This window comes from Ambystoma mexicanum, chromosome 5p (genome assembly GCF_040938575.1).
Source record: "Ambystoma mexicanum isolate Mex_15411 chromosome 5p, UKY_AmexF1_1, whole genome shotgun sequence".
In the NCBI taxonomy this organism is placed as follows: Eukaryota; Metazoa; Chordata; class Amphibia; order Caudata; family Ambystomatidae; genus Ambystoma; species Ambystoma mexicanum.
Window position 1 is genome coordinate 1227685916 of NC_090930.1, and position 12935 is coordinate 1227698850.

The following is a 12935-nucleotide window of genomic DNA, read 5'->3' on the forward strand; positions in this document are numbered from 1 at the left end:
GTATCTCAACTTGAGGGAAAAAAGCAAAAACATGTCCACCAGTCTCCGTTTCCATGGTGCCCATTAAAAAGATAGTAAAACAACAAAAACAAACATAATGGTCCCCATGGAAGGGTGCGAAGGGACTGCATGTAGTCCCTTCTCCCTTTCCATTGCGGTCTGATGACGAAAGCGAAGAAACTCTGCTGGATGTGCAGCCCTGGAACTGCAGCCAGGGAGTCTTTGTCAGCAGGGTAATGACCCGGCGAGGGACAATCAGATTGGTTGCAACCATCTGATTGTCCCTCACCGGGTAATAATGATTGATATAACATCTTTGTTGACACTATCCAGTTAATGGTACAACCCTTTTTATGTATGGGGCCTCTGACTAATTGAAAAAGTTGCAACTCGGCAAAGGTGTTTACACAATCCAGTGCATCCCTATCATTAGGTACTGTAAATTAAGATCTCCCAAGGTGATAGTAGTAGATCCATTAGTCAGAAAAGGTTCAGTAGTTTCAGTCGATACGTTTTTAAACAAGGGCATAAAATCAGGAGGAAGATATATATATGAAAAGTTGGACATTACATTGGGATTTACTAAGAGTTTAATATGCATAATTTCACACCCAGACATCGGGAGAACATCCAGCAAATTGATCTTAAAGTCTTTGGTACAGATGATAGCAGCTTCCCCTCCAACCCTGTCTGGTCACTCATTATGGAGAAGGTGTCCTACACGGCTAAGGATGTGGAGGGGCCAGCAGCCGGGTGCAGCCACCTCGGTGGAATGTCTCACGATGGAAGATGTATTCAGAAGTGCACGTTATGAATGGGCTTTTGTGTGATTGTTTGGTGATTGTTTGGTAGAATCACACAAATAATTTGGTAAGAATGGAGGACAAGCATCAGCAATGAGTTCAATAGGCTCAGTACTGTCAGCTGTGGAAGGAACCATCATAGCTCGTGCAGTAACAGCTGGTGGGGTGTGTGTACTACCAGCTGACAGAGTGCAAAGCAGAGCAGGGTTATTATCCTTGATCTGTTTGCTGTCACTCATAGGCGGGCACAAAGTATCTGTTGTCATCAAACTCAGAACAGAGTTTGGAGCTAGCACAGGTGACAATGTGACATCTGGCATGCTAGCAACTGGTGGCGTGAGCTGCCAGATGGACTTAACGTCCCCATTCAGCATATCATTTTTCTGAGATAAACAGCGACTTGCTGATGTAGACCTTACTTCTGATACCGCTGGAGAGAAAGAGTGTCTAATTAAAGACTTAGAATTCGGAATAAATGAAGCAGAATGGTGTGCATAGTCATTTGTGGAGCCATATGCAGCTGTTAGGAGAGGCGTAATAGCTGAGATACATCACTCAATGATGACATAGTGGGAGTTCAAAGGCGCCGTAGTAGCGTGCTGGAAACAGACTGGTATGGGAGATGGGTTCAAGCACATCTCTACATACCGCTGGAGGACAGCTTCACACTGAGCTCTCTTCCTGGCCGGTAAGGCTTCCAATGCACAGCAGTCTGACATAGCAACGTGTTATGAGGAAGCGTTATGAGGACGCAAGCCAGAACCTTTAATCCTCCCTTCCTGCCCTTCCTGCCAGCAGCTCAGCAGCATCCCAAAGCCGGCCAGTGAAAAGATCCAGGAGCCACGCAAGAACCAGTAAAAACCTGCATCCTTAACTCGCTAAACAGGTCAAGCACTGGAAGAAACAGTGCACAATATTATTTGCCACACAGAAAACACAGCAAAGGACAGATACACCACAGACAGGAAAAACGGTATGCTACTGTAATACAGCAAACAAGGGTGCCCACATCCCTCAAAGACACCCAAAAACGTCACTACCTATGCAGCAGCAGTGCATAGTTCTCAAATGTATGACATGTCCTCATAAATACAGCTAGTTACTACTTGGGCAGGACCAGAACAGGCTCAACTCACAAATGGAACGAGTGTGGTCGAGGTAGGGCCAGTGCAAGCTTTCCTCAGAGAGGTACAGTATGGACGGGGCCAGTGCAAGCTTGCCTCAACATCCATTAGGGATATCCTGGGCATGGCCAATGGAAGTTTTCCTCACAAACCAGTGCATCATGAGCAGGGTTCCTGAAAACTTACCACACAATATGGACAAGTACAGTGCAAGTCCCATGCAAATTGATATTGGTGCAGCATTCCAGGACCATACCCTGCTTCTAAAATGTCCAGGAGTAGTCTACCAGGACTATGAACAGCCTGGGGTCAGTGGCAGTGAGTGACCAGTGGAGTTCTAATGCCTTTTTATCAAAATGTCTTCCTGTTAGGTCTCCATGATTTTACTTTTGTACCCGACGTGCATAGGACTTCTACCGGATCGGGTGGATAGCTCAGGGACAACGTGCTCGCCTTGGATGCAAGACAAAACGGAGCAACACAGGTTCGATCCCCGGGTCCACGCTTAGAAACCTCTGGGTATTAAGTGCGTTATAAAATCACAATGACTGCCAAGTTTGTGACGTTTACACCTGTGAGCGCTGTAGCTTGAAGGAATGCATCAGGCAGGAACTTTATTTCAGATCGGTTAACTACTCTTTTGCAATTCATAACAGAGGGAAGAACCAGCAAAGCTGCCTAGTTTTACTTGCACTTGTCCTGGCCCAGACGGTGGAGACACACAAGGGTTGTAATTAGTAGTCATTCTCTTCTTGGAGTATAACCTCTGATGCCAGCTTTGCCTGCAAGTTGGCAGGCACATACAGTGCTGTGGTTGTAGGCATGCATGTGCATCATTCTTTGCAGGGCATGCAGGTCAGATGAGACTCTTGTTTGGCATGCTTATTGTTTGCAGTACAATGATGGGGATAGTGAGGTGTCCTATGTGCCTCAGAAACAGTTCAAAACTTTATGTTTGTTAAAGGGTCAATGGGCCTCATTACAAGTATGGAGGCAGCCATGGTGCTATTAGCTCCAATACCGGGTTCCTTCAATGGGTAATAACCGGGTCATTCCAACATTGGGGGACCCGGTAATTCCTCCTTGAAGGAACCATTCCGCATTCCCATTTGAGCCCCCATAGGGCTCAATGGGAATGGGGAGGGAGCTAATAACGGGCACTTTAATAACGGCCCGTTATTAGCTTCCTGTTACCCTCACGGGACCCGGAAAGGACGTCTGGTTTTACCGCTCCTGAAAACTGGCTTTGTTGCCCTGGCTGGTACAAGGGCCAAATGTGTATAGTCCAGTTCTCCAATCTATTTGGGTCGCCTGCTATCTCATATAATTCTCCTTTTAAGCCAATGATTCCATGCATCAAAGTCACTGCAGAAGGAGATGTGGTAGTGCTTCCATTTTATTACAGTGGTAAATACATGTGGGGGTAAACAAACAGGGAGCACCCAATGAGATGGCCACCTCCATCAGCACTTTATTATCACTCCTTATAAATCTCATTAGTGTTACCAATAAATAAATAAAAGAGGTGCTGCCTAGTCATCGGAGATCACCCGCATGCACCTGAATTGGAAGGGAAGCTGCAGTTACCATTGGCTTGATAGAAGGGACTGCAGGGGCGTCAGTATGCATGTGGCACTCCCTCTTGGGAACAGTGGCCCAGCTGACTGGTGCCTTTGAGATCCTGATTCATCAGCGCTGCCAGTAAGCCTTTGCCCTGGTGCACATCAGGCCATGCCCCAAGCTGCCCCTCCACTGCATGCCACTGGGTCAGTGGAACTGTAAAAAGGCAGTGGTGGTAGAATGCGAAGGGCTGGCTGGAATGCACCCCATTTTACTGCATTGCAGGTTTGACACCTCACATTTTTTAAATGTAATATCAGACTACCCATGCTATGATAGCTGCCTGAATATACAACTGCACTGTTTACACGTGTTATGTTCCCACAACTGCTGGTCTTAACATAACCCATCATACTACTTTGCAAGTTAACTATGGAAACCAATGGGGATGCCTCTAGAAGTGCTACTGTGTGTATGGCGGTCCCATTCACCTCAGTAATCCACCTGTTGTGCTGCTGAGTATCTCCTCCTATTAACTTAGAAGGATAATGTCCAGTCAGGCTTCATATATGTGCAGCATAACATGCTCCACCACATTGGTCAGTGAGGTAATCCAGCCCACAAGTTCTGACCATGAAGAGTGAAGTCGTGCGTCAGTGAACCTAGAACGTTGACACTAAATGCTGCATCCTGCGATCAGGGGAATCACGTGATTGTTCCAAAGAAAAACAAAACAAGAAGTATCATAAAAGAGAGAATTCATGTTTACATGAACAGTGTATTGTTCCTTCTCAACTCCTATGCCATCACATGGCCCCTCGTACACCTGATTCACTAGACACCGCCCAACCCTTTCCTGCCGCCACAGGTACAGCTGTACCCCTCCTCTGTGCCCCTCTGCTTCCCACAACCGCTGTATATCTGTTCTGTTGTTACCTCTGAAAAGCACTCTGTTATGCATCTGTGCTGTTGTATACTTCTATAAAGGGCTCCGTTATGTATCTGTATTGTTGTATAACTGTGTAAAGTGCTCCATTATATATCTGTACTGTTGTATACCTCTGTAAAGTGCTCGGTTGCTTCTGGAAGTCAGGTCCATACTCAAGAAATCGCATAATATTAAAAATGACACGTGACAGCGCGGCTCAGTCTCATATGTATCTCCAGTCTCAGATTATGCTTTCCCATGACCTGTTCAATCTGCTGCTTTTTAAGCATGGTTTGCCTACTTCATGGTGGCAAGACATCTCACTAGGTGCATCGTCACTGGAAGAATTGAAGGAGCATTACATAGACATGTCGACCCACAAGGCCACGGGGACACCTCTTTCTTGCTAATAGCCCTAGCCAAAAGGTAATTGGAACTGTTGTCGCCTTTTAAATGTGATTCAGAGCCGTCCATCTGCCAAATCCTTAAAACGGGCAGAAATGGTGCAAATTATATTTGCACAGAGAAAGCACGGCAAAAGCAGATACATTATAGACAAGAAAAGGTGCATGCTACAGTATTACGGCAAACGGGTAAAGCATGGGCAGCGGAGGTGACCGGATCCCACACAGACACCCAAAGTTCTCGAAATCCTCACAAATACAGAAAACATGAGTCAAGTCAAGGAAGATACCAATGCCATTAGGAGCAGTGTGGGGTGAAATGATGTAAGAATGTAGGCTGTGCAAAGCAGGATTAGTGGCTGTGAGGGATATACTTCAAAATCTCACAATCTGGAAAAGGAGGTGCCTGCATTTCCACTGAATATCGAAATCATTAATAACTGATCCACACACAATAATGTGTACCTTTACGGTGTACCAGAGGATAAGAATGGTGAAGATTTGATTAAAGTCCTACAAAAACCCATTCCTCGTCTCACTCGTTACCCCATTACAGTCAACTGGATATCCAGCGTGTTCACTTGGTGGATCAACACAATCCTAATAATACAACCGGAAGTGTTGATGCATATAATGTTCCACTTTTTAGGTTTTACAAAAATCAAAGATTTTAAAAGCTGCTAGCTCTTGTGGACACCTGTAATAACAGGTGGGCAATGTATACTTAAATCAAAGATTTGCTAGAGAGACAGTAGCAAAAAAGAAAATGGCTCCATATGATGTGCCTCATGCTACACACTCTAGATATCAAATTGGGCCTAATAAGACCAGCATGCATGCTGATTACTCGTACTGAGAGTGTGAAAGCATTCAAAGACCCCAACAACTTACGAACACGTATAACGTAATGCATATGACCGCTGAGTAAGCTATGCCACAAGATCTTACTTTCAAATGTCTTGAAATGGCTTAACTTTCAACAATGCTTTAGCAAGACTTGCTGATCAAATCCTGTTTATGTTGTGAGTCATATACTTATGGCTATCCTAGCGGTTCCCTGTGACATCAGAAACAAATACGATATTTTGTGATGTGTATCTCCCTGATGGCTATAGTATATTGGCTACTTTTCTGCATGGGTCAGTCTTAGATCCTCTTTGTAGAGAGCCATGAAAGACTTCTATTCCCTCTCCCCCTTTGGCTGCATGTTACAATGTCATAACTTGTATTTTTAGGAGGTGCTCAATGAGGGCAGGGAGCTCACTACATTAGGGTGCTGCTCAAGACAAACATATGTTGCCAAATATTCCCTTCCATTTGACTGTTTAACCACATCCTAGTATCATCCAGATTTTTAAGGTTCCTACGATGGGTTCCATGAAAATATTTTTTGGGAACGTCCAGGAGATATCAAACCCTATTAAACGTATTAAGTTTCTGTCTGCCCTCAAAGGGAAAGATGTGACATCACACTCCTGCAGGAGATAAACATTAGCTGTGAATCCTCTCTCAAATTGAATGCAATTTCGTCTCGACTTCCCTACATGCAACGACAGTCCAATGCAAAAATGCAAACCATTTTGCTGGTAGAAACCGAGATGCACAATTCACACAAAGAGAGCTCAACCCCAACAGAAGGTGGGTCTGTGCCAGGGGTGTTGTTAGGTCTGGAAAAGATCCAGGACTATGCTAATGTTGGGACTGGTGGGACTCGGAGCTAGCTATAGCTTTTTGGTTGTAGCCCCTGAGCTTCTATCTGGGGCTACAACCAAAAGACCCGGGGCCATAGTCCCCTAAGCGCCCCCCCCCCACCCTAGCAACGCCTCTGGTCTGTGCACAAATCAGAAGACAAGCCCAGAAATCCCCCCATCTTAATGCATGTAGCCCCCAGTGGGTGAGCCAACTTTCTTATTGGAACTAAACACATGTCTGCAGTGAATGCTGATGGGCTGGTTGCTAAGGATGCTGCAGCGGTTTTTGGTCTAACATGGCTTGAGCCAGCGTTCCCTGAGTTGCTGTTCTATCCATGGTGCTGAAATGTACAGACTGTGGTCAATCTGTGCCTTAGGAGCTGTCCCGACCCCTAATCAGTGGTCGAAGTGGGCGGGAGCGGTTGGGAGCGGTGCTCCTCTACTTTTTTAAATTATGTTTTACTGTTCCTATACTTTTATTTTAAAAAGAAACTGTTCCAGAATGGCTTTTTTTAAAAATAAAAGTGTAGGAAGAAGTTGGAAACTTGCACTTCAGTGAACGTTCCCTTAAACAGCAGGCTTATTTGTTTGGGGGTTTGTATTGTACATGAGAGGGGGCGCAGTGATGGGGAATGTGGGCAGCTGGGGTAGGCCAGCAGGGGCATAGTTCCACTACTTCTTCTCGTACACTTCGAACACTGCCCCAAATTAGCAGTGTGTTGAATGAGCGTTTTGTAACGGGGCTATCATAGATTCTTTTGCTGTTTTGTGAGACACAGGTGACTCCCCAGCCCAAATGATACCTGCTTTCAGCAGGTGCTTGTTTTATAGGTTAAACTGGTTGGTAAAAATGCGTTATGGTGAATCATTATGCCACTGGGACGTACTGGCAGCATGGACTTCTTAAAATGGATGCTGTTTATGCATTTATTTTCCATATATTTGGTCCATTAAGGGCCTGATTCGTGGAACTTTTTGCACGGTTCAAAGTGATTTTGCACTGTTGAAAAGTGAGTTTACACTGCCAACGACACACAAACTGATTCATAGAACTTTTTGTTGCAATGCAGTCATTTTGTACTGCAAAAAGCACTTTGTACTGACTTTTCACTGCAAAAATACACTTTGAGAAAGTGATTCCAAAAAGGGAAAAAAAGAAGAAAATGACCAGCCCTATACATCTTGCCATCAGTCACGTCATCGCGCTGTATTGCAGCAAAGTCGATGAAGCACAGTTCATGCATAATTTAAGGCAAATGGGTTACCGTAAACTCACATCATATTTATATGAAGTCGTTTTGAATCATTATGCCAAGTAATGACTTAAGATGAGCGGTTTTGCAAAGCGGGAGCAATATATCAATCACCACTCAATCAAATTAGAGAAGCTTCTATGATTGGGGGTGCAGTTCGATGTCAGTGCCTGAGACCTTGTCGGAAAAACAAAGCACTATCTGCCAAGTCTCGCCACTGATTTGCATTCTGAAAGGATATGCCGATTAACATAGCAAATGCACACACTACAGACTAATGATAAACCATTGTGCTGTGCTTTTTGGCGATTGCATTCAGTTGTTTAAGGACTGAAAGGCTTATTCCAATACACCTTCAATTCTGTTTGCTCGGGATTTACATCTGTGCCGCATTTCTTAGACAAATCCCGGTTTAAACTCTGGCATTAATGCTTCCTTTCCTTCCCCTGCAGGCATAATCAAAACTGCGTTGCCAGACATGAGCAGGGAGAACAGGGAAGACTACCAAGTGGTCATCCAGGCCAAGGACATGGGCGGCCAGATGGGTGGATTATCTGGGACCACCACCGTGAGCATCACGCTGACTGATGTCAATGACAATCCGCCTCGATTCCCCCAGAGTAAGGAGCATGTAATAGCGCTGCTGTGTTTGAAAGCCTCTTTCCATTCCGTGCTTGGGCCGACACCATCTGTGGCGGGTTTGCAGACACGCAGAGGTACCGCAGCTCATGCTGATAGCCTGCTGTGTTGCATAAACACACTCCAGCAAATGTGCTGCTAAATGAATGCACGGGTATTGTTTTTCGGAGACTGAACACGCTGCCAATGTCTATGTGCACACATTGTTTATTTATTTATTTATGTATTTATGTTGACATTTATTACAGCGCGCAAAGCCCTGAGGTAGCTAGGTGCTAGTTACAGAAAGTGCACACTTAGGACATAGTCATTGTAGACATATTGACTGGGAAAGCTACTCCTCATGTTACTGGGAGCTACATCAAATAACATAAAATGGTCATAGTAGGTGCAAATATGCAGCCAGAAAAGCTACTCCTCAGGTTACGGGGAGCAACATCAGATGGCATACAATGGTCATAGTAGGTGCAAATATGCAGCCGGGAAAGCTACTCCTCATGTTACGTGGAGCTACATCAGATGGCATACAATGGTCATAGTAGGTGCAAATATGCAGCCGGGAAAGCTACTCCTAAAGTTATGGGGGTCTACATCAGATGGCATACAATGGTCATAGTAGGTCCAAATATGCAGACCGGAAAGCTACTCTTCATGTTACGGGAGCAACATCAGATGGCATACAATGGTCACAGCAGATGCAAATATGCAGGCTGGGAAAACTACTCCTCATGCTACTGGGAGCTAAATCAGATGGCATACAATGGTCATAGTAGGTGCAAATATGCAGGCTGGGAAAACTACTCCTCATGTTACTGGCAGCTACATCAGATGGCATACAATGGTCATAGTAGGTGCAAACAAGCTGGCTGGGAAAGCTACTCCTCATGTTATGTGGAGCTAAATCAGTTTACATACAGTGGTCAGAAAAAAGTACAGGTATGCAGGCTGGTAATGCTACTCCTCATGTTATGGGGATTGTTATGAATCATTTTAATTGCCGATTTGCAATGAGGTATGTTTGCAATAATGTCTATTGAATTTAAGAGAGTTGATTCTTTAATATCACAAGTAGTAACGTGTTTGCACGAATTGACCTTGCTTTCTTTTTTTAAAATTTTTATTTCAACATTCCCGACTGGACATCCCATTGAAATGGGGCTGTATGAAATGCATGCATGCACACCTTGTTGAAGCAAATTTGCACATCTTTAATTTTGTGACATACGTTTGGGGCCTTGCCTTGGACAGTGTAAGAAACTATTTACCTGACCTTGGTTGCAGGCAAGACTTGGGAAGCCAAAGCAACATGTGGTGTTCTGTTTACCTTTGTTTGTGTATACATGTGGGCAGTATATTCCACATATTTGTCATTGAAAACACAAGACTTGATTACTTGGCCATCATTTATGTCCCTTTTGGGAAAACACATGTCATGTATATTTCAATAAACTCGAAGACATTCTCCTCACTGTCATGTTCATACATGGGAGCGTCTTTTGTGCACAAAAGCATGTGAATATGGGGAGTGTCTTTTGTGCACAAAAGCATGTGACTATGTGGTGCTCCGTTGCTCCACTTGACTGGTATGCCTTCTTCCAAATGTTTTGTTTCTACCTTTCCTAGTGAAGGCAATTTTTTGTTTCCAATGAAATGTATCATGTGAATTAAGCACTTGATCAGAACAGAGTTCTCCTGTGCTTTTTAAATGAATTCCTTTTTTATAATGATATGCAATTTTTGATTTGTAGCAATGAAAAATCACCCTATGTGTATTCTGCACAACTAAGTGAAACAAACCAAATAGGAGTACCAAGGTTCCCTAGCAGAAAGTGAACATTGCCACTATTTTGGAACCAGTATTTTTTTATGTCATGCATATTTGGCAAGATACTTGTAATACTTGGTCCAACATATCTTTACTTTTTGACCTAGTTCACTAGCTGAACTTGTTGTTTCAATGCGTGCTGGCTATAATGGATGAGCAACAATGTAACATTGCCAGTTCCTTTTGAAACAAAAGATGGAAAAGAAATTCAATGTTCTGACAGAACCTTGGATATTCAGAGTAGATTTTGATAGAACATGGACTGACTTGTACTGTTTTGTAATTATGTACTCTTCCTGTTTGAGGTAAATGATAAATAGTGCAAAACATGTGCTTCTAAAGTTTTTTTTTTTCCAATACATCCATGAGACAGCCTTTTGCTTGACATATTCAATATGTTTCTAAAGCCACTTGGGTAACATGAATCGTTGTGTTGATGTCGATGTATATGTGTTTGTAATATTCACTGTGCTTTTTGAGATATAGTAGAACCTCTTAAAATATTTAAAAAACATTTTTTTTTCAAATGTATTTGTCTTTTGTTGGAAAGCAATTGACCGGTACAGAGGTAATTGCAAATATACGGCCTTGCCACAAATGTCTTCAAATATTCTGATGGAGGTGTTTTGGTAGTTTCGGGTTTCTATTCATAGCTTGTGGGGGCATATACCTACCCTCACTGATATTATTGCAATACGCGGACAATGACAAAGGATCTGTTAGGTCATATTGTTCATCTCCTGTGTGAGATACAAGGCTAACTCCAACCATTCAGATTGTTGTTGTTCTCTGTTCAAAGAAAGCTCTACTGTTCACATACTTTACAAAATGTACAGAGACAGCAAACACATACTTTTTCTGGAATTCCATCAGAGGTGTTTTGTAAGTATTTCTTTTTGATATGCAGCTGAAAGGAACATATTGCTTACAACCTCCTGTTTGATAGTTCATCATTTGGTACTGTTTTTCCTCTACTTCAGTGTCAAATGCATTACTCTCCTTGCTATATATGGATTAATTGTGTTTCATCTGTTAGCAAGAATTGGGTTAGATTTAGTAAAATTTAAAGTCGGACTTTTACCACCATTAAGTTAATGCACAGAATTGTGCATTTTATTGTGCTGTTTTGCTAACATCATTGTATAATGAAGAGCTGTTTTTTCAAGATGTTTCTGTAATACAGACAAAAAGGTAGCTATGTATGTCTGGGTGGATGCTAAATGACATGAGTCCATGTTCTGAAGAGTTTATAATTTACTTTGGTCTTTATCCTTCATGTATTGCCGCAACAATTGTCATACAAATTGGAACCAATAACATCAGAAATTGAAGATCGGAGAAACATTGAAGACTTTGTCAGTAACATTTCCTTTTTCATAATTCTCATCACCTCTGCTGTCAAAATCCATTGTTTTTTATTTTGTTCTGGTCTTGTAGTAGGTCTCTTATTTAATTTTATATCTTATCAATTGTAGCACACATTAACCTCAGGAGCACAGGGCACGATTGCACATATTGAATCTTGCATTGGGCATGTTTTTTTTTTTTTTTTTTTAACAGTAGCATAGTACTTTTGGCAGAAGGGCAGAAAAAACATAGATCTAGTCATAGGAGAGATATTGATGGATGAACCACATTGTAGTGTTTCAGAGAACAGAAATATGGTGGGGGTTTCAGAACCAAACATTTTTTGTGACAATAGATAAAGGGAAAATGCAAAATGAATACCAAATCATTAGAACAATTTGATGTTACTAGTATAATACCAATTGTCCTAACACCAGTAGCAAATGTCTTCCATGTTGACATTGCACATGTTCCTTATATGTTTAGTGTGTTAACTAATTTTACTAACATTTTAATTTTGTTCAATAGTAGATCATTTTATATTTAGTAGAAATGTGTTTTCAAATATATGTTTTCAATTGTTGCTTCTAAAACTAGTTTCCATTAATAATTGACAAGAGAATAACACACTTTGTCAGATTTGTTATCAGATTAGGGAGGACTCAATGATAGTTCTTTGTTTGTAAAAGTTATTATTTTTCAATACTGTATTGGCAACGCATTGACATTGAGAGTTATGCCTTATTTTGCTGTGCTTTTTGTTAGGTGCTGACTCTCTGATGAAATTTCTGTATGGCAATTGTTTTGATTTCTTTTTGACTTAGAATGATGAGTAATTACTATTTTGGCAGTATTTTTAATTTGCAAGGTGAGATCAATCCGTTTTCATTCTTGTACAATTGTGTTTATGAAAGGGTGAGTTTATGCAACAACATTATTAGAAAGTGCACATGTTTTTTTTTTTAGGATTCACATTTTGTGTGGCAATGTTTATCTTTTGGAACAAGATTTTAAACATGTGGTCTTAGTAAAGTATATGCAAATGATATGAATGCAATTGATCAACCTATACAAATGGTCATGTAGTATAAACATTATTGATCTATGCATGAAATTTTACATAGACAAAATCACCAAACATGTCAGCATTAGTCAATGCAGATTGTATGTTTAGAAAGAAAATGCATTTCAATGCATATAACATATTTGTGTGCATGTAAATGGCAGTGACTCGAAGCTGTTCAGAAGACATACCAAGGCAATTTCTTTTAGCCTTAATGTTGTACATTGCACTCTATGAGTAGTACTATAAGAACAGGGTGAACAAAGCTCAGTTGGTAGCTGTGGTAGTAGACGTTTCA

At 41.9% G+C, this 12935-nt stretch overlaps 1 protein-coding gene across 1 annotated transcript in view; it reads left to right on the forward strand.

The window, feature by feature from the left end:
- The window catches only part of LOC138481513 (cadherin-9-like), a 1092027-nt gene that overhangs the window by 777625 nt on the left and 301467 nt on the right, over positions 1–12935 (forward strand). Inside the window, exon 5 of the mRNA XM_069613698.1 lies at positions 8216–8383. Within this exon, the coding sequence (XP_069469799.1) occupies positions 8216–8383 (168 nt within the window). The remainder of the gene's footprint in view (positions 1–8215; positions 8384–12935) is intronic.